General features: G+C 37.0%; 1 protein-coding gene across 2 annotated transcripts in view; it reads right to left on the minus strand.

Annotated features, from left to right (window-relative positions):
• Positions 1-25,522, minus strand: part of FAM133B (family with sequence similarity 133 member B) — a 41,774-nt gene extending 16,252 nt beyond the window's left edge. For both annotated transcript variants that reach the window (XR_007518390.1, XM_049893216.1), the window contains exons 1-10: positions 25,402-25,522; positions 18,781-18,878; positions 16,793-16,871; positions 14,391-14,465; positions 14,223-14,255; positions 13,740-13,802; positions 13,310-13,402; positions 11,168-11,218; positions 5,945-6,037; positions 1,022-1,069 (exon numbers count right to left, since the gene is read on the minus strand). Coding sequence is in view for 1 of the 2 variants with exons in the window: in XM_049893216.1 (XP_049749173.1) it covers positions 1,022-1,069; positions 5,945-6,037; positions 11,168-11,218; positions 13,310-13,402; positions 13,740-13,802; positions 14,223-14,255; positions 14,391-14,465; positions 16,793-16,871; positions 18,781-18,878; positions 25,402-25,425 (657 nt within the window). In the remaining variant the exon portion in view is untranslated. The remainder of the gene's footprint in view (positions 1-1,021; positions 1,070-5,944; positions 6,038-11,167; positions 11,219-13,309; positions 13,403-13,739; positions 13,803-14,222; positions 14,256-14,390; positions 14,466-16,792; positions 16,872-18,780; positions 18,879-25,401) is intronic.
• Between the last annotated feature and the right edge of the window lie 467 nt (positions 25,523-25,989).

The raw sequence follows: 25,989 nt of genomic DNA on the forward strand, positions 1-25,989 counted from the left end.
TTGTACTCCATTATATCTCTAAGACCCATAGCAGTGCCTACATAGAAGTGCTCAAGAGATAAAGAGTAGCTGAATGAATGAAATAGTGAAGATGTGTTAAGATAAATTAGAATTACCTGAAATTAATATCTGAACCAAAGGCCAAAGCAGTCTTCACCCAAATTTTTTTCTTTTTCACTCAGGAAAAGTCTCTTATTTTTTATCTTGGTCTTAAAGCATATAAAATGTTATTTCTGAATCACACATTACCATGTGAACCTTATCACAAGAGGTCCTTCATTTCAAAAGGTAGGGAAAGTTCTGGGAAGTTGTACCTGCAAATCTACAAATGATGCTGTTTTTCTCTTACCTCTGCCTAAGAAAATGCCTCTAAAGGCCACAGCTTGCACTTACACTGAGTGCTCTTATGTCACTTTGCTGATATGGCTGACATTACTCTCAGATTATCTGTTACCTAACTTCCCTCAAGTTAGTGTCTTTCTCATTTAGGATGCTACTTCCATTCCCCTTACTCTCCTCTGCTTTCTTTCTCTTTTACTGCTTCTCAAATTTGGAAATAGCAGAGCCTGCCTTTAAAAACTATCGAAAGAATCATCTTTATTAATTAAGTCACTTATGTTGTCATACTCCTGCTTATTTTTCATTGCAGCTTGTGCTCAGAGTGGCCTTACCTGTTATTACCAGGTTTTTGGCTGATCTGGAAGTAACTAATATCAAAGATTTGTAAGAATCATCATACTTTAATCTCGTATTTCATACTCTAAGAAAGGCAAACAAAAGCTTGAGCTTACATTTCTCACACTGAAATACTAAAATGGGAATAGAAAAGTGTGCTATCAATGCAAGTCTGTTTCTTTTCACTGAGCGTTTAACTATGTCCTATCTATTAAGTGAAGCTGCCGATGACCACACTTCCTAACATTTATTTGATCTCAGTAAATTCAATCAAACATCTATCATGACTCATGTCATATTAAAAACAGCTATACTGTTGTCACGTAAAAACGTAAGTGATACTTGCTGTTGCTTTTTCTCGCTCTTCACTGCTTTTCTTCTTTTTTGCTCGTGCCTAGAAAGTTTAAATTTTTGTGGAGGAACAGAAGACAGATATGTAATTTGTACCAAAGCTTTTCTTTTTTTTTTTAATCCTAATACATCTTGCATCTTTAAGATTTATATATAAAAATCACTTTAATGATCAAGTAACATTTTAAATGCTTTGTTATACCTCAACCCTATATCTCAGTGAGGTTTCAATGAAAAACATTTAAAGGAAATAAAATCAAGATTTTAAACCCCTAGACGGTTTCTCTTATACTCCCTCCTTCAGCACCTAAAAAAGCAGTGTGATAAAGTGGATAAAAACATGAGGCCTGAAATAAGACAGACCAAAACCTGAATCCTACCTCTGCTATTAATTCACCTCAGTTTCATCAGATGTAAAATGGAGACAGTACCGACTCTCAAGGGGAAGCGTCAGAAATTTAGTAGGTATTTCTCTTACTCTATGGTGCCCAATAAATGGCAGTTATATACGGTTGCTATGAGTTGGAACTGACTCGATGGCAACGGGTTTTTTTTTTTTTTATATATATACACAGATTGCACATATAAATCAACCGATTAAAATCTTTTTAAGTAACAATTATCATCCCATTAATATTTCATTTAAATATTTTTAAGTGTGATATAATAGATTTAAATAAAATTTAAAGTTGCTAAAGCTCATGTATATTTGATGTGAAATCCAAACATAACATTTTACGCAAGTTGTACTTGTTATCATGTAGTAGGTCAACATAATTAATACAACATAATACCAAAACCTAAAACCCGCAGCAGTTCAGTTGAGTCCAACTCATAGCGACCCTATAGGACAGTGTAGAATTGCCCCATAGGGTTTCCAAGAAGTGGCTGGTGGATTCGAATTGCCAATCTTTTGGTTAGCAGCCTGAGCTCTTAACCGCTGTGTCAATGCTAGAGGATAAAAATTACCTAAATCCTGTGTTTACTGTGTATTTTACCTAAGTGACTACATATTAAATATATGGATAGAAATACATAGAAACATAACAAACAATATAAGGGAACAATAGGACTAAAGGAAGAGAACACATAAACATGAGAGACCATTAGCTCTCAATAGGGGTGGCAGCTCTTTCTAGGACAGCCTTTAGAAAACTTTTTGTTGTTGTCATCACAACAAGTGGGGGTGGTGGTAGTTATGTCATCCACGTTCAGCCAGGCAGCGACAAGGGATGCTGTCATGCAATGTTCAAGACAGTCTTGCCCATTCAAGAACTGTCCCACATACTGCATGACTTTTGAATAGCCTGCTAAACACTCCTGCAGTGAACCCACTTATAGAAACTAAATTTCATGTAAATATGAACACAAGCATTTTGTGCATGGTTACAGGATACACTGAATGTCCCACAGGTGCAACTATCATGGAAATAGAAGGAAGACTTAGCTTTAATGAGAAATGTCTACCGTGTTGGAACATGTCCCTGATGGCAATGCTGTTGTATGGTATTTAGGTTATAATGCACCTGTTACAGTCTGCACTTTATTGTCTCTTTTAAGATTTTATATCTTCCATAGGAGCCCCGGTGGTACGGTGGTTAAGTACTCAGCTGCTAACCAAAAGGTTGGCAGTTCAAATCCACCAGCAGCTCCTTAGAAACCCTGTAAGGCAATTCTACTCTGTCCTAAAAGATTCACTATGAGTTGGAATCGACTCGATGGCGACACGTTTGGTTAGTGTCATCAGGCCCAAGCATTTACATATTGAAATACATTTTATAAAATTACAAATTATTATCATTTGCTGTTTATATTTTTTAGGAGACATTCATTTAAAAAAATCTGTGTAGATGGGTTATATTAACTACAAATTTAATTTCTGGCGGCATTACAAAATACTGCTATAAAAAGGGAGCAATAGGCCTGAGAGGACTGAGGGTTGTTGCTGCAGACAAAGTGCAATGAAGTCAGAAAGATAGACAGGCACAAAAAAATGGAAAAGACAGGACTCTTTGAATGGGGAGACAAGGAAAAGAGCAGACAAAGACACAGATGGGTGGTGCTGATGTAGGAGGAAGTCAACACAGAAAGGAGAAGAAACCTGAAAAACTAGTTCTTGTGACAAACCACCACTACACCCCTGTAATCAAGCACCAGGCCCTCAATGGGTTTTTTTTTTTTTTTTTTTAATTTTTATTGTGCTTTAAGTGAAAGTTTACAAGTCAGTCTCTCATATAAAAATTTATATACACTTTCCTATATACTTCTAGTCGCTCTTCCCCCTGATGAGACAGCACACTCTTTCTCTCCATTCTCTATTTTTGTGTCCATTCAGCCAGCTTCTGACCCCCTCTGCCCTCTCATCTCCCCTCCAGACAGGAGCTGCCCACACAGTCTCATGTGTCTACTTGATCCAAGAAGCTTACTCCTCATCAGCTTCATTTTCTACCCCACATTCCAGCCCAATCCCTGTCTGAAGAGTTGGCTTTGGGAATGGTTCCTGTCTTGGGCTAACAGAAGGTCAGGGGACCATGACCTTCGGGGTCCTCCCAGTCTTAGTCAGACCATTAAGTCTGGTCTTTTTATGAGAATTTGCGGTCTGCATCCCACTGCTCTCCTGCTCCCTCAGGGGTTCTCTGTTGTGTTCCCTATCTGGCCAGTCATCAGTTGTAGCCGGATACCACTTTTTACCACCTAGTTCTTCTGTTTTCTGGCTGATGTAGTCTCTGGTTTATGTGGCCCTGTCTCTTGGGCTCCTAATTACCTTGTGTCTTTGGTGTTCTTCATTCTCCTTTGCTCCAGGTGGGTTGAAACCAGTTGATGCATCTTAGACGCCACCCTCCAAAGCGGGATGCAGAGTGTTTTGACAGATTTCATTATGCCAATTGACTGAGATGTCTCCTGAAACCATGGTTCCCAAAACCCTGTCCTTGTTACGCTGGCCTTCGAAGCATTTTTATTCAGGAACCTTCTTTGCTTTTGGTTTAGTCCAGTTGTGCTGACCTCTCCTGGGTCGTGTGTGTCTCTCCTTTCACCTAAAATAGTTCTTGTCTAGTATCTAATTAGTGAATACCTCTCTCCCTCTCTCCCTACTCTCATAACCATCAAAGAATATTTTCCTCTCTGTTTAAACTATTTCTCGAGTTCTTATAACAGCGGTCTCATACAGTATTTGTCCTTTTGCAGCTGACTAATTTCACTAAGCATAATGCCCTCCAGATTCCTCCATGTTATGAAATGTTTCACAGACTAATCATTGTTCTTTATTGATGCATAGTATTCCATTGTGTGAATATACTACAATTTATTTATCCATTTATTCGTTGATGGGCACCTTGGTTGCTTCCGTCTTTTTGCTATTGTAAACAGTGCTGAAATGAACATGGGTATGCATATATTTTTTTGTGTAAAGGCTCTTATTTCTCTAGGATATATTCCAAGGAGTGGGATTGCTGGATCATATGGTAGTTGTATTTCTAGCTTTTTAAGGAAGCGCCAAATTGATTTCCAAAGTGGCTGTACCATTTTACCTTCCCACCAGCAGTGTATAAGTGTTCCAGTCTCTGCACAGCCTCTCCAACTTTTATTATTTTGTGTTTTTTGGATTAATTGCCAGCTTTGTTGGAGTGAGATGGAATCTCATTGTAGTTTTGATTTGCATTTCTCTAATGGCTAATGATCGTGAGCATTTCCTCCTGTATCTGTTATCTCCCTGAATGTCTTCTTTAGTGAAGTGCCTGTTATATCCTTTGCCCATTTTTTAATTGGGTTGTCTTTTTGTAGTTGAGTTTTTGCAGTATCATGTAGATTTTAGAGATCAGATGCTGACTGGAAATGTCATAGCTAAAAACTTTTTCCCAGTCTGTAGGTAATCTTTTTACTCTTTTGGTGAAGTCTTTGGATGAGCATAGGTATTTGATTTTTAGGAGCTCCCCAGTTATCTAGTTTCTTTTCTGGTGTTTGTGCATTGTTAGTAATATTGTGTATACTATTTATGCCATGTATTAGGGTTCCTAGCATTGTCCCTATTTTTTCTTCCACGATCTTTATCGTTTTAGATTTAATATTTAGGTCTTTGATCCATTTTGAGTTAGTTTTTGTGCATGGTGTGAGGTATGGGTCTTGTTTCTTCTTTTTTGCAGTTATGCCAGCACCATTTGTTAAAGAGACTGTCTTTTCCCCATTTAACTGACTTTGAGGCCCTCAACTTTTTTAGATTACATGGTTGTGGAATGCTGGTCTCTAAAAGAAAAGTTCCATTTTAAAAAGCAATGATTTTAATGCAACTATGGGTTAGAGTTTATTTTAACACACAATAAAAACTGTGCAACCTTTAGCCACCATTTACTTGGCCCACAGATTATGTAAAACATTTCATGATTCATCATCTAATTCTCACAATAAAATGACAGGTTCCTATTTTTAGATGAGAAAACCAAGGCCAAGAGAGAAGCCCTTTAAAGATGACCACTTATAGACCTGAAATTAACTAAGAATGGACTCTAATTCCAATACAGTACAAAATCTAATGCAGGTATTAATAAAGCGAAAAAGGACTGTGGTGATTACCTAACTGACATCCCTCATTTTACAGATAGGAAAACTGAGGCCATGCCAACATTTCTTCTCTTTCTCATCACCTTTCTACTCCCCAAATAGTAGCTCAAAACAAAAACAAATAAATTGAGACAGTATGTGGAAATATGGTTAATCATCAAAACAACAGTCATGCAATCTGTAAAAAATGCAGAACTAGTTCTGAAATACAATAACTTCCATTTCTTTTTCATATTACCTCATTCTATAACAGTGAACAAATCAAGTATTTACGAAGTATTTCTTTTTACTAATTCATATTTATTAAATCAAATAACTAAACATTTTAAAGTGAGGAAAATATATCTGATCATATACTTACCTCCTCAATATAGTCTGATTCTGACAAGGACTCAGCTGATAAAGGTTTATCTTCAGGATATAGCTTTCTTTTTTTGCCGAGTCCTTTAATGTCCTATAAAATATAAATACATGTCTCCACTCAAAGACAATACTGTTTTACCACAGACATTTTATATTTCTAAATTTTATTGAACAATTCTTTCAATTCCCTTAAAAAACCCATTTTTATTTTAGAAATGTCTAAAAATTGTGATTTACCAGGATTTTAGTCCTTAATTCCACTAAATCAATGCTTTTACTAAGTAACAAATAGAAATAACATATGCATTTAGACATAATATCACTGTTTTCTTAAATTACTGATGATAGGAAATAAGATTTGGGTCCCTACATTTTAATTCTTTTGATTCTACTCAGGGTTGGAGAAAAAACAGGCCTAATGCTACAGGAAAGAAAATCAATGGGTAATTATTTGCAATCACCTAAAAGGGTCTCTGTACAGTAATTCCTTCAGTGTGTTAAAGTGTTAAATTTAGATTTTAAATAATCTTAATCTCTATGTTTAATGATGAGAAAATGAAAGTAACTCTGGGGAAGAAGGGAATGGGATTGAGGGGGTACTTCAAATACATACAGACATGCACATATGTATACACACACGTACACCTTTTATTGTGTAAAATTAAAGTTTAAATGTATCTTTAATTGTATTTAATGAAACATTTGCTATTTTAACCATACAATTCATTGGCATTAATTACATACACTATGATGTGCAACTGCCACCGCTATTTCTAAAAGTTTTTCAACACCCCACACAGAAACTCAGTACCCCTTAAGCAGTAACTTCCTCACTCAGCTGTGGTTACCACTAACAAACTTTTTGTCTCTGTGCACTTGCCTATTCTAAATATTTCATGTAAGCAGGATCATACAACATTTGGTCTTTTATGTCTGACTTATTTCACTTAGCATGTTCTCAAGGTTCACCCATGTTGCAGCATGTATCAGAACTTCATTTCTCTTTATAGCTGAATAATATTCCATTGTATGTATAAACTATATTTCATTTATCCATTCATCTGCTGATGGGCACTTGGGTTATTTCCAACTTTTGCCTATTGTGAATAATTCTGCAGTGAACACTGATGTACAAGGATCTGTTTGGCTCCCTGCTTTTAAGTCTTCTGGTTATATTTCTAGTTGTGCAATTGCTTGGTCATATGGTAGTTCTGTTTAGCTTTTGGAGGAACAGCCAAATGGTTTTTCACAGCGGCTGCATCATTTTACATTCCCATTGGCAATGCACAAGGGTTCCAATTTCTCCTCACTCATGCCAATACTTGTTATTTTCTGTGTTTCTGATACTAGTCATCGTAGTGGGGATGAAATGGTATCTCACCTGGTTTGGATTTGCATTTGACCTGGAGCATCTTTTTACATGCTTATTGGCCATTTCAAACGTATATTTTAAGAAATAAAACATTACAAAAATATCTGAAGCAAGTATAGCAAAATGTTAAGATTTACTAAAGTGGTGTAATGGCTATTTGTATTGCTATTCTCTATATACTTTTCTGCATGCCTGGCAGCATTTCGTAACAACAAAAACAATAAAACCACACAATGGAAAAAATGCTAACCACCTAATCTTATAAAGAAAAGCAGGACACAGAACTTTATATATGGGCTAAATTTCGTTTTTAGGGAAACAGAGAGAGAGATATGCAGAAAAATTCAAGTAGAAAATAACGGTGATCGTCTCTGTTGGGTTATAGGTGTCTTAATTTTGTTTCTGCAAATAGCTGTATTATTTTGGTAAAAATTATAAGCATCGTTGTTAAGAAATCTTGGGTGTATCTTTCTCTGTGTATATTTACAATTTCACATAAATACTTTTTGTTTTGAACCTGCTCTTTTCACTAATAATGTATCAAGAACATCTTTCCATTCCAACTACATCAATATTATGCCAGTTTATGACATTCATTGTGAGTATGTCCCAGTTTACTAACACGTCTTCTTCTGTAAGACAGACATAAATGGGTTCTCTGCTACTAAAAAGAAAGTTAAGATAGAGTGAAAGCATTCAAGTGCAAAGTCTTTATTCAATATTAATGACTAAATCAAAGGCCAAAATAGCCTTCGCTAAGATGATTTTCTCATTCTCCCAGCCAGCCTCCAAAATCTTGCTTATTTGCCACTTGTTTATATGTCACACTTTACCAAATAAGCTTCTTTATCAGGCTTTTTTTCCCCAATCATATCAATCTCTGATAACTAGAATTTTATTTTTTTAGAATTGCCTAAACATGTATATTGCCAATTTGTCTTTGTTGGTGAAGCATTCTTTCTCCTAACTATTTGGAAGATTATTAAGTTTCTTTCTTATTTATTTCTTAGTCTGTTCATTGCATTTAAACTTTGCTCATGGTTTATTTTTCATTTCAATTACTTAACTGAACTAGTCAATCTCCTTAAAAACTTCTAAGTTTTGAGGTATAGGGCTTCCCCACCCCAAAATTATAAAAATACTTACCCTTGCAATTCTCTAGTTACCTTTTCATACATTAATCTCTGACCTATCTGGGATTTATCTGGCCTGAAGGATGTCCTGCTTTATGTTTTACAAATGGCTGGTCATTTTGTCCCAAGAAATGCCATCATTATCATATACTGAATTCCACAAATACTTCTATTGTTACCTGTTCTCTACACTGTTCCACTGTTTTGTTTACTTCTGTACCAATACCATACTGTTTTAATGAAAACATTTTAATAATGTTTTAATATCTAGTAAGGCAAGCTATGATCAGGAGCATCTTACAACTCTCCATTTATTAAATCTTCACATATATCCATGAATAGTCTTGTATAGTATAATTTTCCTCAAATAAGTTCTGCTGCTTCTTTAAAACTTTCCTGTGTATTTTTGGCTATAATTATAAGTGGGTTATTTTCTTCCATTTATTTTCTAATTGGGTATTACCCATTTTTTTATATTTTATATAGAAAAGTTAAAGATTCAAGTGTATTGATACATTACTGGCTACCTTACTGAATTTTCTTAATTGTTTTGTCATTTCATCTCATGTGTTTTCCAGGTATATACTCATATCATTTTCTTGATCATTTTTACAGTTTTAAATTTGCTCTCTTATCCAGATGGAGCCCTGGTGGTACAGTGCTTAAGAGTTTGGCTACTAACCAAAAGGTCAGCAGTTCAAATCCACCAGCCGCTCCTAGAAAACCCTATGGGGCAGTTCTTCTCTGTCCTGTATGATCGCTATGAGATGGAATCAACTCAATGGCAACGGGTTTGGTTTTCTCGGTTTTTTGTCCAGGTGCATTGCCTAGTGCTTTTAGGACATTTTAAATAATGGGGCTAAAGTCAATGACTGATATATATGGCCCCAAAACAAAACCTTTATATGATTATAATACACCATAAAGTTGAGAAGCCACAGTCCAAAAAATTTAAGTCATGTATATGAAAGAATGAAGGAACAGTACCCAGAATACGTCTCTTAAAAATCAGTAAGATCAAAAACTATTTGATGACGACAAAAAAATGGGCAAAGATTATGAATAGGCAGTTTACAGAAAGGAAAATCTGAATGGCTAATAAACAAATGAAGAGACTCATCCATTTACACCCATAAAAATGGCATAAATAAAAGTCTCAAAATGTTGACAAGTATGTTGAGTAAGGGTACTGTCACACACTACTAGCAGGAATGCAACTTAATAAGAACTAGCAGGAATGCAAATTAATAAGAACTTTGGGGAGCAAAATGCAGACAAGCCGAAAGTATGCATATCCTAGGGCCTAACAATTATAATCCCCAGTATACCTTAGGAAAGAAACAATCACCTTTGTGGAAAGGAGAAATGGACAAGAAATACTCACTACAGCACTGTTCATATTACTGAAAACTGGAAACAATTGAGATGTCCACAAATAGGAAAAATGGATAAATAAATTGAGTGGTGAATTAATACAATGGAATACCGTAAGCAAAAGAAATGAACTTGAGAGTATCAACAATATAAATGTCAACAGCAATGCTCAGTCAAAAAAGCAAGGTTGAAAAGGAAATGATACCATTTTGAAATATTATTTTAAAAATACAAAACACTATGTTATTTATGAATGCATACATATGTAATAAGGATGTATAAACGTGGATAGGAAGGATACATACTAATCTCAGGAACTGCAGTCTCTAAAAAAGGACAGAGATCTGGGACTTTATTTTAAAGAAATAAAAGAAGATTTGAAGCAAATATGACAAAATGCAAACCCTCTGTTAATTCTAGCTGGTGTGTACATGACGTGCGTATTCGTTATATACCTATGTACTTCATATTATTTTGATGTATTTCAAAATCACAATGCTCTTGTTTTATTTCACGTTTATTATCAGCTTTCAAATTCATACATTTTTTAAAACATGAAAGTAGCCATTTATTTTTATCTTAGAGGTTTTGAAAATCAGGAATTAATGTGGAATTACATCACATCTTTTTGGCAACTACTAAAACAATCATATGGTTTCTTTCCTTTGATCGGTTAACATGGCAAATTAAATTAATAGATTTCTTATCACTGAATTTTGGAATTAAGCCAACCTGGTCATGATGGTTTCTTTTTTTTCAGTATCTTAATGGATTGTTATTTGCAAACTGATATAAAAATACCAAGTAAAACACAGTGAGACTGGTCTATAGTTTTCTTTCATTATTAACTGCTTTCTTCAGACTTTTTTTATTTTTAGTAATAAGAAAAAATTAAAAATACAAACCAGAAACTTAGATAGGGACAAATTTAGCATTAATTACAGATCATAAATGAAGATAAAATACCCAATAGCAAAATGAAGATTTTTCAAAACTTATCTATGGTATGTTCAGTTAGAAACAGAAGTCCAGGTTCTTTAATCATAGAGGCATTATTTACAATGACTTGAGGAAATGAAAGGATAATGTTTAATTTCAATTAACACTTTTAGTCTAAAATAATCTACTAATCTATACAAGTTCAAACTCTTTTACCGTTAATAATGAACCCAAGTAAGTCATTTCCTTAAATCAACATGAAATTTCATAAAAGCAAAGAAATAAATTTCATAAACAAAAAGGACACACATTACTATTAATTTCTTAAGGTAGATTGTGTACTGTACAGCAGACTCTAGCCTATCTCAAAGTAATGTAAAAATAACAGTTAATTATGTTTTACCTTTTCTTTCTCAGTTGTATCCTTTGACTTCTTTTTCTTTTTAAAACTATCCTAAACAAAAAAGCAAATATATTTATCAATTTTAAATGTAAAGGATACAGCATTACAGAATAAGAACAGAAAACCAAAAAAAACAAAAACAAACAAATTTGCTCTATGGCTGAAAATGTTTTCTTCAATACCAGCATTTTATCCCCAAAATAAAAGAGAAATATGTGTTATGTGTATACTTGTTCATAAGGAAACAAGAGTTCTTAATTTATCTGGTTGTATATCAAATCTATTTACAGTTTATTTTAAAACAGGACTTCATGCGATTGTCTATCTTTGCCTGTGGTGGTCACATGCACTAAAGTTCTAATTCACACGTGCTCAGACACCCACAGTCTGATTTCTCTACTTCCCCATCAGGAGGGGAGGCAAGACTTTTTGCTTTTCAATTCTAGATTTCCCTGAGTCTCAGTCTCCTTATCAATAAAATAGGATAATAAATACCTACTTCATAGCACTGTTGAGAGGATTAAATGAGTTAACGTGTCAAGTGCTTAGAACAGTACCTAACACATAACACGCACTCAATAAACATTAGCTATTATTAACAGGATACAAGCTCTTCTGCTTTAAAAGACAAAAAGAAAGCCAACATTTACTAAGTACTTTCTAGACACCGGGCATTTTTTCAGAAATCTCACTAGGCGAAAACAGATACCTGCTGTAACACCAAGACAGCATTTTTATTGCTTTGGTCTCCCTAGGATAGTGTTTGTCAAAGTGTGGTCCATAGACCCCAACCCATATATAAGAATCACACAGAACATGTTAAAAATAGAGATTACTGAGTCCAATCAGAATTCTTAGAGAAGGGGCCCAGAAATCCATATTTTTAATGAGAACAGCATGTGTTTCTTATGAGTACTAAAGTTTGAGCAATAATTGTGTATCACAATTCTGAATAGTACAGAACAAATTTAAGTATGGTACAGCAGACGGGGCACTGGACCAGATATTAGAAGACAGTTTCAACTTCCAATTCTAACACTAGGAATATGAATTTAAGCAAGATGTTTTTTCTCTCAACTATGACTTTTTTTTCTTTTATTGTACCTTCAACGGAAGTTTATAGAACAAATTAACTTCTCATTAAACAGTTAGTACACATGTTGTTTCATGACATTGGTTAACAACCCTACAACATGTCAGCACTCTCCCTTCTTGACCTTGGGTTCCCTATTAGCAGCTTTCCTGTCCTCTCCTGCCTTTTCGTCCTCGCCCCTGGGCAGGTGTGCCCCTTTAGGCTTGTTTTGTTTTATGGGCCTGTCTAATCTTTGGATGAAGGGTGAACTTCAGGAGTGACTTTGTTACTGAGCTACAAGCGTGTCTGGGGGACAAACTCTCAGAGATTCTCTGGTTTCTGTCAGGCCAGTAAGTCTGGTCTTTTTTTGTGAGTTAGAATTTTGTTCTACATTTTTCTCCAGCTCTGCCTGGGACCCTCTATTGTGATCCCTGTCAGAGCAGTCAGTGGTGGTAGCCGGGCACCACCTAGATGTACCGGACTCAGTCTGGTGGAGGCGGTGGTAGATGTGGCCCATTAGTCCTTTAGACTAATCTTTCCCTTGTGTCTTTAGTTTTCTTCATTCTCCCCTGTTCCCGAAGGGGTGAGACCAGTGGAGTATCCTAGATGGCCGTTCAAAGGCTTTTAACACCCCAGATGCTACTCACCAAAGTGGCATGTAGAACATTCTCTTTATAAACTATGTTATGCCAATTGAGCTAGATGCTCCCTGAGACCATGGTCCCCACAGCCCTCAGCCCAGCAATTTGGTTCCCCAGGGAGTTTGGATGTGTCTACGCAGCTTCCGTGACCTTGCCTTATACATCAACTGTAACCTCCTCATAGAAAATAATGTATGATTGCTTATCATAAAGGTGTCAAGGAGATGGAGATCATATATGTGAAACTACTCTGAAAAGAATTAAATACCACATATAAGTATATCAACTAAGTAGAAGAGAACACTGAAGTACAAAATAAATAAATAGACCTCATTTCTAATTGAGAGCAATTTAAAATTTAAGGTTTTTTTTTTTAAACAAATTAAATGTCTTTACTATTCAAAATGTTGCAAATTGAAATCCTTTTACCTTACTGTCTGATTCAGTTCCTGACATGGAGCTTTCTGAAGATTTATGTGAACGGTTCTTCTTTTTCTTTCTCCTTTTTCCTTGTCTTTTATCCTATATAAAACAGTTTTAGAAACACTTGCTTTCTGTTTCTAAAATATAATTTATGCATTTTATTAATACCAACCCTTATTGTTGAGCAAAACTTAATGAAAGGACCAGCTTATATAGTTTTACTTAATAACTAGTACTTAAAATGTAACATATCACTTTCCTGTTTCATAAAAAATATTTAAATATCTAGCTATCAATCATTCATGTCAGCACTTTCAGTTATGGATAATTAGTCAAAACCTCGAAGTAAACATTTCTAACGTATTCCATTATGAGTTTCATCTTGCCATGAAAAAAATTAGATACAATTTCATCAATCATTACAAGCAAATCTTACCTCATCTTCAGAATCTGAAGAACTGCTGGAAGAATCAGAGCTTGATGAAGAAGAAGATGAATACTTGACCAAGCATAAAACAATTAAAGCTTGTGAGATGCAGGAATTTTTTTCTGTTACAGCTCTCAAATACATAAGGAAATCAATCTAGTGTCTAAGAAACAGATGCTCATATTCACAAGACTTAAGTATTAAAATATCAAACTCTCCTGCAAAAAAATAAAAAAATCCAAAACTCTAAGCAAAGCAACCTATGTGGCAAATGGTACTCAATTTTCCTCCTTTAATACCAACAGCAGAGTTACTAGGTTAGAAGGAGGCTGACCCATTTCTTTCATGTCACTGATAGAACAAAACCACCCATTACACTCAAAGGGCCTCCTGCTCCTTGGCTTATCTAGCATACAGGTTAAATAAATCATTCTTACTTTTTCTGTAAGCTCTTAACTATAACATTTAGAAAAACGGAAAACTTTTGCTCACCCTACCAGATTTCTTCTTTTCTTTTTTCTTTCTCTAAATGGAAACAAATAAAAGTCTAAATAAATTGGTGTGAATTTTTAAATATATATACCACTAGTAGTACACAGCATTATTATGAAAAATCCGACTACGAGATTAAAAATAGCAATAAACCAAAAATGCTGTTACCTGTCTTTTTTTAGATGAGCTCTCACTTCCACTTAATAGTTTCTCCCTGTGTTTTTCTAGTTCTTTCTTCCAGTTCTGCAAAAAGGGTATAAACACCATCAGAGGCTATCTATCCCCTGTGATAACAATTTATAAAACACCTAATCTATAGAGATTGCCAGTCACCACTTCCTTCCCTCAATCCTCTAATGTATGTCTCCCATCTTGTGACAGAGCTCCTGTTACCAGTGCCCTCAAAGACCCTGCACTTCCCAACCCCACCCTCTGAAAATCACAGCTATCAAAGTCCCTCTCTACTCCGCATTTCATGGATCCCAAAGGGAACTGCTGAGAGTGGATCCTCAGCCTCTAGTTAAAGTCAAAAGATACTCAGGTGCCAGAATCCTTAACCATATCACCAAAGAAGTCCCTACTATCTCCCTTTAGAGAGGATGTTAAGAGGTCAGAGTTCTCTACTGTCTATTGAGAAGAGGAGTAGGCATTATTACCGAGGCTGAGGCTTTTTTACTTTATCAATAAACATGGTTAGAGTCTCTTTCCAGACAGCAAAAGTTGAATTAATCCCTACTGTGGTTTTTCTTTTTTTTTTTTAGTGGTTGAAATACTACATACATGTTTGTAATCCAAACAAGCAAACATCACTATGGAAATTAAAGGTAGGATGGGGGAGGGAGAAGAATCTAACATCAGATAGTTTAGATAACTTAAATTGCCAAGTATAAAATGCTTGTTCTCTACTTTTTAAAGAAAGCATACATCTACATAAAAGCCTTTATTTCAATACAATAAAAACACTTCTAAAATACAGAGCCCTCTTAACCTAAAAAACTACAAGCTACATATATGTGGTACAGCTTTCAGAAAGCCGATTCTAGGCTATGGTCTAGTGCTCAAAATAAATAATTGGCGGAAAATGAAGACAACTATCGCTGTGGAAATTAATTTCCAAAGTTTAAGGTGGAGAACAGGACATTAGTCCTGACTTTATTCTTATTATAAAGTACCGCCCCCTCCTTAAGAAAAACATACAGAACGGGAGCTAGGATGGTGCTCCTTTAGCATGCGAGCTGAGTTAGAAGTGACAGAAGGGAAGGAAGGAGATTCCCAGCACTACAACAGATAGGTTCAGTTAGGGCACCTGTGTTAGAAAGGTGTGAGGAATGGTGGGAAGGCTGTATACTTCCCAATGGCCAGGAAGTCTGCAGAGCGGGTAGATAGAATTCAAAGTACACAGCAACTGTAGTTAAAGCCACGAGTTTCCTGATGTAATGGTAGCTGAGGGGAAACACTCAGGAATGTCTGACGAGCATCTGTTGTAGACGCAAATGTATTCCTCTGGTGATAGACACCACTCTTCTAGCCTCAAGGCTGGGAATGCAATTCAAGTTGGCTTGAATCAGAGTCCTTCCCTGAGAACTTCTAAATTGAGCTGGAGGAAGAAAGCTTTGATTTTTTAAATATTCGTTTTCCTTTAAAAATCAAAGCTCCAAAGACACTAATCTGGAATTATAGGGGCTACTCCCCATGGACCACCCACCACTGCCTCTATCCAAGTCTGTAGTAGGAGAGAATTAAGGTGAAAGACAGAGAACAGCAGAGATAAGAAATGGATGTTCCTGAAGGAACATCAAATCCTGGTTTCAGTATTTTAAGACCAGCACAATCCTGCCCTTTTCATCCTTGGAGTCTGTGTGCCAAAAAATTCATATTTTTGTTTATACAAAGTCAAGCTGATTTTGTCATGTGCCCCAAAGACCTAACAGTAACATAGAAGAGGAAATTTTAGACAAAGTGGATGAGGAAAGAGGAAGAACAGAAACACCGAGTGAGCAGAAAAAAAATCGAGCACTACCAACCAAAAGGTAAGTGGCAAGCTGCTTAGGGCAACCATTCACATCCAACAATGTTAAAGTCACAAACTGTTGCATTTAAAACTAGCAGACTCATATCATTTTTCCTCTCAGTAATTCTTTTAAGAAAAGTGTAAAACTTAAAAAATATAAAACAAAACTGGTGGGAGCAGGGCCTTCTGTGACAATGACACACCGATTCCTAAAAGTTAGCATTTTTGTTTTTTGGTAGAAAACAAAAATATAAAATGTATAAGTTCTACCCCCAAAAATCAAATGGATGCTCCCCTTTCAAGAGTCCATATGGCATCCACAACATCAATGTTACAACAAGAATGAGAGAGTATTTTTAAGATTCAAACTTAAAATTGATATTGTGATTAGTGGGAAAGAGTGATGTATTGTTTAGACTTGGCAAACAGATCAATGTTGTAAAACAGCTATGCCTAAACCCTTGGTTTATTAAAAAAATTAAATATATGAAAATGATTTCATTTTTCTTCCTGTAAGAAAAAAAGACTGGTCTTTTTTCTCAAGGTACTCTTTACAAACCTCATTCATTTTTTCTTCAAATTCAGCCAATGCCTTGGAGCCCTTCTTTTTCTTTTCTAGTTGCTCTTTCACTTCCTCCCTTAAAAAACAGAAATGTACAAACAGGTCTTCATGAAATCCAAATTGGAGATGGATGCTTCAAAATTTTTTTCAGCACAAAAATATTAATTTCATAAACTGCAATAAAAATGCATCTTTTAACAGTGGAAAAAAGTACAAATAAGACAGCAAAAGTTTCTTAAATGAATTTTTCTTAATATCCTAATAAATTTCCATTTCGGTGTTGATACTCGCAAGGTTCTTTGTTCCCTTCCATGTAAAGCAATGATCATAATCAAGCCCATTAGATAACACTAGTCACTTCTCTTATAAAAGCAAATTCATCTCACTTCTGAACACTTACTATATAACAGGCATTGTTTTCAATACATTTTAATTCTTGCAACTCTGTAAGAAAGGTATTATTATTATTAGGCCCATTTTACAGCTAAAGAAGCTGAGACTTGGAGAAGGTAAGAAATCTGCTTAAGGACACACAGCTATTAGTTTCAGTGTTAGGGTGTGGTAAGGTCAATTTAACTGAACTACTATATTTTATATATTCTATTACCATACTATATACTATTACTAAACCACCCATTTTATAATGTACTCACACGTTGTACAGAAAAGTGTTAACATAGCAGGCCTGACACTTATCCTTAGGAAGGGTTGCTTATAAGGTTGGCCCTTGGCTGACAATTGGGAACTTGCATTTCGGGAGGGTTTCCACCTTTCTCTGCTAAGACTGGCTCACCATGCCTAAAAACTGTTTGTAAAAACAGCATGGTTTATGCTGAACACTTCTTTTCTTCTAGGAGCCTAGAAGTTGCTACATGCCAGGCAGAGGCTGTCTATGTGACCAGCCCCCAATAAAAAGCCTGGGCACTGAGTCTCTATCAAGCTTCGCTGGTTGGCAACATTTCCATATGCTGTCAAAACTCATTGCTGGGGAAATTAAGCATGTTTTGTGTAACTCTACTGGGAGAGGATCCTTGGAAACTTGGGCTTGGTCTCCCTCAGACTTTGCCCCCTGTGCCTTTTCCTTTGCTGATTGTGCTTGGTATCCTTTCACTTTTGGTGGCAAGGGCGGGAGCGGGGGAACCTTTAGCCATGAGTACAAATATATGTTGAGTCCTTCTAGGAAATTATCAAACATGAGGTTTGTCCTAGGGACCCCCAACAAACATTTCTCTTTTAAAGATCATTCCCTCTCCCCAATTTTAAAGACAAAATATACTTGTTTTGTGAAAATTTATTCTCTGGTATGGTGCAGCAGTTAACAACAGCACTGATGACCACTCTAAAAGGTGGGCAAGGCTTAATTCCTATTTACTCAAAGGAATGATTCCCTATTATATATAAGCACACCTTTCAACCATAGTTGCCAAGCTTTCAGAGGCACTTAGAAGGATTATGAAGCTAATAGCTCTGAAGCATGTCATATATCACTTCAGGTGTATGGCCCTAATACTAAAAAATACATATTAAAACAATAATAAGGCCAGTGCTACAATGCTTTATTTACAAAAGATCAGTCACTCAATGATGGCAAAAAATGCCAAAAAAAATTTTTACAATAGGGAGTTCTAACTCATTGAAAAGCCAAAGGATAAAACTAGAAATAAGATCAAACATTACCCTTCCTAACAACTGGTTACATTTCAATGAAGAGTGAAATTATTCAAACTCACCATTTTAAATAGCTTACGTACCATCTGCAAGGTTAACATCTTTTAGTGGATAGAGAAAAGATTGGTATAAAATGTTATCTGGCAGTGCTTCAGCCATATTGGGTGGTCGGGTCTCAAATATTTGTCTTATAGTCATACATGTTTCATTATAGTCAAAAGTACGTATCAAATATTCAAAAAATCTAACAATTGTAAAAATATACTTTAAAAAAGTTTATAAGAAGCTCATAAATAAGTAAACTGTTTCACAAATACCAGGTGGGCCTTGGTCGATTCAGATAATCTTGTATTGTTGGCCCTGAAGACTGGATTGGACCCCTTGATCTGGCCATTGCTATTGGGTTCATATAGGCCTTGAGAAAAGAACAAAAAATTAATTCCATTAAAGTAACTATTAAAAATGCAAAAGCACATACATTTATCAAGCAATCTTTATTATAAATGTGTACTACATCCATCTACGCATGAACAATCTGACTAACCAACTTTTCATAATGAAAACTAAATTCGACACTCTGTTAAGCCTTGCAAGTTAGGAGATAATATCACCAATTCACAGAAAATGTGTTTTACCAGGGATTTAATGAAAATTGTAATGATACTTCTCACTCATGCAGGGTTTTACAGTGCTTTCTCCTTAAAGGCCAATAACCCTGAGTGGTTGACGGCACTATGTTCATTGTCAGGAGAAACTCAGTTCCATAGAAGTTTAAAAAGATCTAATTCTAAATTTATTCCTTACTCTTACCTTCTATTCCAGAAAATACTGTGTCATACTGATGACAATTTTATTCACAAATTAAGATTGCAAAAAATTAAATTATGCTCTGTATACTGTACTTACTATAGCAGGAAAACACTACTATATTTTAGATAATTTTTCCAAAAATATATTGAGACAAAGCAAAAGGTTTCTTCACTAATGCAAAGAGATGCAGTTATTTTGTTAAAATTCACTTTATCTGCTACAGATATAAAATATGGTCTTAATTCAGTCTCAACTTCTTGATACTAGGTCAGTTTTTTCAAATTTAATTCAAGTGAACAAATATTTACAAAAATCTCTTCAAATTTTTAAATATAAAGAATTTTGGTTGAAAATGACTATTCTCAAGATTAACCCTGACGCCTTTAATACTTAACATTCCAAAAGAAGCAAAATAATACAATGTATTTGTTGCATTTTATTTAACAAAATCTGTAAAAAATGACCAACTGTTATGGATTGAATTGTGTTCCACAAAAATATGTGTTGAAAATCCTAACCTCTATGCCTGTGGTTATTTACACTCCCATTTGGGAAAGAGCTGTCTTTTAGTAACACAGGGTTAGTGTAGGGCATTCTTGAGTCAATCTCTTTTGTGATATAAAAGAGATTAGACAAGCAAGCAGAGATGGGGGAAGAAAGATGCCAAGCTACATGAAGACTGCTCAGGAGCAGAAGCTCAGAGACAAGGACCGTCCTCCAAAGTTGGCAGATAGAGAAAACCTTCCCCTAGAGCCAGCACCCTGCGTTCAGACTTCTAGCCTCCTAAACTGTGAGAAAATAAATTTGTTTGCTATAGGTACCCTCTTGTGGTATTTCTGTTATAGCAGCACTAGATAACTAAGACACCAACATTTCCCACCTTCATAACAAGGCATGGCAATCTACTTCCAAAAATTAGCCAATGAAAACCCTATATGGATCAGAAGAGAACAGTGTCCAACATAACCACATCTACCACAGCCTCCACCAGACTGAGTCCACTACAACTAGATGCTGCCCGGCTACCACCACTGGCTGCTCTGACAGGGATGACACTAGAGGGTCCCAGACAGAGCTAGAGAACATATAGAACAAAATTCTAACTCCAAAAGAAAAGACGACTTGCTGGCCTGACAGAGACTGGAGAAACCCTGAGAGGATGGACACTGGACACTCTTTCGGCTCAGTAATGAAATCACTCCTAAGGTTCACCCTTTAGCCTAAGACTGGACAGGCCAGTAAGACAAAACGAGACTAAAGGGGCACGCCATCCCAGTGGCAAGAACAAGAAGGCAGGAGGGGACAGGAAAGCTGGTAATCGGAAACCCAAGGTTGAGAAGGGAGAGTGTTGATATGTCTGTTGTGGGGTTGTTAACCAATGTCACAAAACAATATGTGTGCTAACTGTTTAATGAGAAACTAGTCTGTTCTGTAAACCTTCGTCTAAAGTACACACACACACATAAAAAAGTATTATCCAATATAGTGTTGGAAGATGAGCCGCTAGGTTGAAGGGCAACAATGAACTCAAGCATGACGGTGATCATGAGGATGGCAAATGACTGGGGAATGTTGCATCTGTTGTACACTGGGGTCACCATGAGTTGGGGCTGAGTCGATAGCAACTATGAACAACAATGGTAAAATATTTTAAGTTCAAAACTGTAAAAATTATTTCCAAAGAATGCAAATATATACAAGAATGTTCAGGACTGAATTACTAACAAATTAAAAAACTGAAAGCACTCAAATACCTACTAAATTGGGATTCATTAAATATATTAAAGTATACTCCAAAAATGAACTATGCACCCATTAAAAAATGAGGTAGATCTAATATGGAAAGATGTCCAAGATTTCTCAAGTGAAAAGCACAAGCATGTTGAAAAAAATAAAAGATACCATTTTAATAAAAACAATAAATTTTTAAAAATCTGAATGCATGTATGCTAAAACGTGAAGGAACATGTCTACTTGCATCATTTCATACACTGAAGAAAAGCTTTTCAAAACAATGAGTAATCATTGCTTTTACTGGAAGAGAAACAGGTAAGCAAAAACATCGTTACAGTATTAATGGTAATTAAAATGAGAAAAACTCAATCACAATACTGCAACTCCAATTCAGAGAGCTGAATTGTCCTCAAGTAAAAATTCTGCAAATAGTACAGTGGCAAATTTTCATTCTAATTAAAAAAAAAAAAATCACAGCATAATCATTTAACATGTTTCTACAGTATTCAAATTTTCTAGCATATATCTTAAAAGTACATTAACATTTTTATGTGGCTTAACGTCTACTGTTACACTGCTTTCCCAAAGTACCTACCAACTGATCTTACTGCTTACTTTTGAGATGCAAATAAAACAGTAAAGCAGTATATAAGCATGTTAGGACTATTAATTATAGACAATTTATGGTACAATTACCTGAGCTACAATTGTAGTAATAAGCCTTAATTTCAAGCATTTCACAATAAACACTACCCTTAGTTTAATTAGATACACTACAAATATCTCCGGTATTTATTTTAATTATAATAGCAATATTAATATGCGCATTTTATGTGCAAGATTCCATGCAAAACATCTGGTAGTTTGTGCTCTTAGCTATTAAACAATAACCCTTCATTTACTATGGGCAACAGAAAACGTTTTTTAAAACAAACAGAAAATAATTATTTCACAAAAAGTAAGGCTTTTTCAGGAGCCCCTGGGTGGCGCAAATGGTTAAGAACTGGACAGCTAACTGAAAGGTTGGTGGTTCTAAACCTACTCAAAGTCACCTCAGAAGTAAAGCCTGGCAATCTGCTTCCCAAAGGTCACAGCCTTGAAAACCCTATGAAGCAGTTCTCCTCTGCACACTTGGGGGTCGCCATGAATCAGAACTGACTCGACGGCAACTGTCTTAGTCATCTAGTGCTGCTATAACAGAAATACCACAAGTGGATGGCTTTAACAAAGAGATATTTATTCTCTCACAGTCTAGGAGCCTAGAAGTTCAAATTTAGGGTGCCAGCTCCAGGGGAAGGCTTTCTCTATTGGTTCTGGGGGAAGTTCCTTGTCATCAATCTTTCCCAGTTGAGGAACTTCTCAGCGCAGGGACCCCAGGTACAACTGACACACAATTCTCTGGGCAATTGTTTCTTGGTGGTATGAGGTCCCCATGTCTCTATGCTCGCTTCTCTCTCTTATATTTCAAAAGAAATTGACTTAAGACACAACTTAGTCTTGTAGATTGAGTCCTGTCTCATTAACATAACTATCTCTAATCCCACCTCATTAATACCATAGAGAAAGGATTTATAACACTTAGGAAAATCTCATTAGGTGACAAAATGATGGGCAATCACACAATACTGGTAGTCATGGCCTAGCCAAATTGACATATATTTTGGGGGGGACACAATTCAATCCATGACAGCAACTAACAACAAGGTTTTACAGGTGTTACGCATCAGTCTGAGAAGTAATGTTCCCCACACTAATGGGGTGGGTGGTTAGGCATTATAGAATGGTTAGCCATGATATAGAAATTGTGCAGTTTCTCAAAGCATCTTATTATGACTTAATCATTGTAAGTACCATGACCCTGTAAATCAAATCATCTACAAGCATATGTAACTGGAACTGTCTATGAGTCCAACTGCTGCATGAATTTGGGTAACAGAAAATGAATCGCTTTTGAAATTCAGGATGGGAAATTAGGCTTAAGGGAATATAAATGTGGGCAGGTATGAACAGAGCAATGCAGTAAAACGGCTAAGGACAGTGTGCAGAATGTCATATGTTACTTTGATTACCTATTTTTATCTTAAGGCTGTATCTGCTTTAGAGGACACAATGTAACAACAGAAAAGAACATGAAGGAACCTTCAGGAAAACAATGGGCACAAAGGGTGGCCATCATTAAAAACCTTTTACAAATCCTGAGAATTAAAAATGTTAAGTTAAAAAGACTGTTCAAACTGAAACCTAATGATTTTTTTTGGAAAGCAATCCTATCATCATTAAAACAATAACTGTACCATCTTATAAGAAAGAACTAGAAATACTCTGAAGACAATCTTGAAAAATGTCAATATTTTCAGAGGCAAACAAAAGTTCATTTTTATTACTCAAAATCAAATGGTGGTATGATGTACTGGACTGACTGTCAGATGATCCAAGTTTTGTTACAAGTTTAAACAGTTCTCTCAGGCTTCCCTTTCCTCTGATGCCATGCAATGACGAGACTGAATTAGATAATCTGTAAGTGTCTCCTACCTCTTAATGTCATGTTTTTCATTCCCATAACCTCTGAAGTATAAACAAAATGTTACCAGAACACTCTGTGCTATGACAGCATATGAAAAGTAGTAAGTGGAGCCCAGAGTTGTTATAAAAATGCTCTGGAAAATAAAATGTTCAGATGCTTTAACGGGATGTGCAAACCAATACTTTTTCCAGTACAATAAAACATTTTACGGCTCTGTATGAAATTGTAGGAGCCCTGGTGGTGCAGTGGTTAAGAGCTCAGCTGCTAACCAAAGGGAGTTCGAATCCACCAGCCACTCCTTGGAAGCTTTATGGGGCAGTCCTGCTTGTCCTATGGCGTCGCTATGAGTCGGAATTGACTCGGTGGCAACAGGTTTGGTACGAAACTGAATCCAAGGTCAGATAATTTCTATCCATTCAGGGCCCAAAGGCATTCAAGAGTTCAAACACTAACACCTCAAGCCTATGGGTGCTCCAGCATAATACTATTTCAACTCTGTGAGAGTCAGGGTATTACAGTGAGGTCTAACCCCCTGCAGTCAGGAAAGTAGGAGAAAAAAACACTTCTCAACCTTGTAACCAAGGTTGGCTACCACAGTAGTTCAAAGCCATTTTTAATTATGAAAACATAAATTAAAACAAATATTTTTAAGATGGGAAATGTCATCATTCCATAAAACGTTTTTTTAAAAAGCGCACACACAGCACAAAGGAAATAAACATCAAATAAAAAAGCTAGTTCATTAATTTTAGTACATTAGCTTTAACTGCACTTTTCTCATATTGCTGCTCTTTAGTTAAAAACTCTATCATAAACAAGCCTGGAAACTATAAGGCTGGAAGCTAATCTTATTGCTACTCCCTTACATTTCCACCCATACAACCTGGCTTTCCAAACCAACCACCCTCCTCTCCCCACAGATCTCTACTTCTGACATGCCCTTCTCCCCTCAGAACCTCAAATCTCTACCAGGTACCAGTTCTTACTCTTTCTGCTATTAGTTATTAATGTATCTCCTTTATCTCATTTACCAAAGTAATAACTTTCATGCCAAGCACTTGGTTGGGCATCTTGTCTTATGTGGTCTCAACTACTCTGCAAAGTGTGGATAACAATGAACCCCTATTACAGACGAAGAAATGAAGAAACTGAGGCTCAAAGAAGAAAACCAGCTTGTTCTGGGTCACCCAATTCCCAAGGATCTAGAACTGAGATTCCTGTCTGTCCATGACTCCAAAGCCAACTATTTTCACGCCTTTCTTTCCTTCGCAAAGCCTATTAGGTGCCAAGCAGTGCTGGCTGTTGGGGACATAAAGCCAAATGCCTTGATCACCATTCGAAAACTGAAGCCTATTGCCGCTGTAACTGGGGGCTCTGCAGGGCCCCCGAGTGCGGGAGCTGCGTCCGAGGAATACGCATCCCCGAGGCGCGCTGCGCAAAGCGCCTCCATCCCACTTGGGTGCTCAAGAGAAAAGGGGCGTGGAGGCGGGGGTGAGCTAACCGGAGGCACGGGCGTGTCCCAGAGCCTCCATGGGTTTCAGACTTTGCAGGAACACACGGGAGCGGGCAGATCTCTTCCAAGCTTTTACGCCTCTAAAAACTGGGCACTACTGGCCTGGGTGAGGGCGGGAAAGGAGTCAGGCAGCGGCGCCAGAGGGCGCGGCGGGGTGGGGGAGAGAACAGGGGGCGCGAAGCCGCCAACTATGTGAGCGGCGCACGCGCATCTAGGGCCGGCGGGACTGCTGGATCTCCCGGCCTGAGGTCCGAACACTGCCGCTGGCCCTCAGCCCGGGCAGGGAAGGAAGATGGGTTCGGCTTTCCTGCCGTCGGGCTCCACGTCAGCCCACTGGTTTTTCCGTCGCGTACTCACCACCCGATTGTCCCGCTTCCCCATGGTGCCGGAGGGCTTGAGGAGTGCACAGTCAGATGCTGAGAGAGACGAGGCCTGAGAGGCCGCCGAAGCCGGCCCGCCGCAGCCTCTTCTGCCCTTGCCCACCCCGCCCAGAGAGCGGCGCCGCGCGGACTCGGGCAGCCGCGCCTGGCCACAGCGCCCCCTGCCGCGGCGGAGGAGAGACAGGCGACGGCGACCACCTGCGGGTCTCAACGGGTCGCGTGGGAATTCCTGTTATCACCCACCCAAGATCCGGCACGCACTGCTCGTCTGTACTCCCCGCAGCCTCACCAAGACAACTCATTTCCGTTTGGCCTTGGATCGTTTTGTTTTCTTCCTTTTTTGATGTGCAGAAATATTGTAAGGGATACAAAGATTTGTTGTAACACTCCAACACATTGTGTGCTTGGCGTTGTGCAAGTGCTGGGGATAATATGAGGACCAGAAATGACGTGGTCCATCACAGAGGCCATCTGCTGGTAGGGGAGAAAGACAGTGCTGTCACAGGTGAAGCTAACGAAATCGCCCTTTGAGCTTAATTGCAGTCATCCATCATTAATGCATTAA

The sequence above is a fragment of the Elephas maximus genome, chromosome 8, assembly GCF_024166365.1.
Source record: "Elephas maximus indicus isolate mEleMax1 chromosome 8, mEleMax1 primary haplotype, whole genome shotgun sequence".
NCBI classification, from domain to species: domain Eukaryota; kingdom Metazoa; phylum Chordata; class Mammalia; order Proboscidea; family Elephantidae; genus Elephas; species Elephas maximus.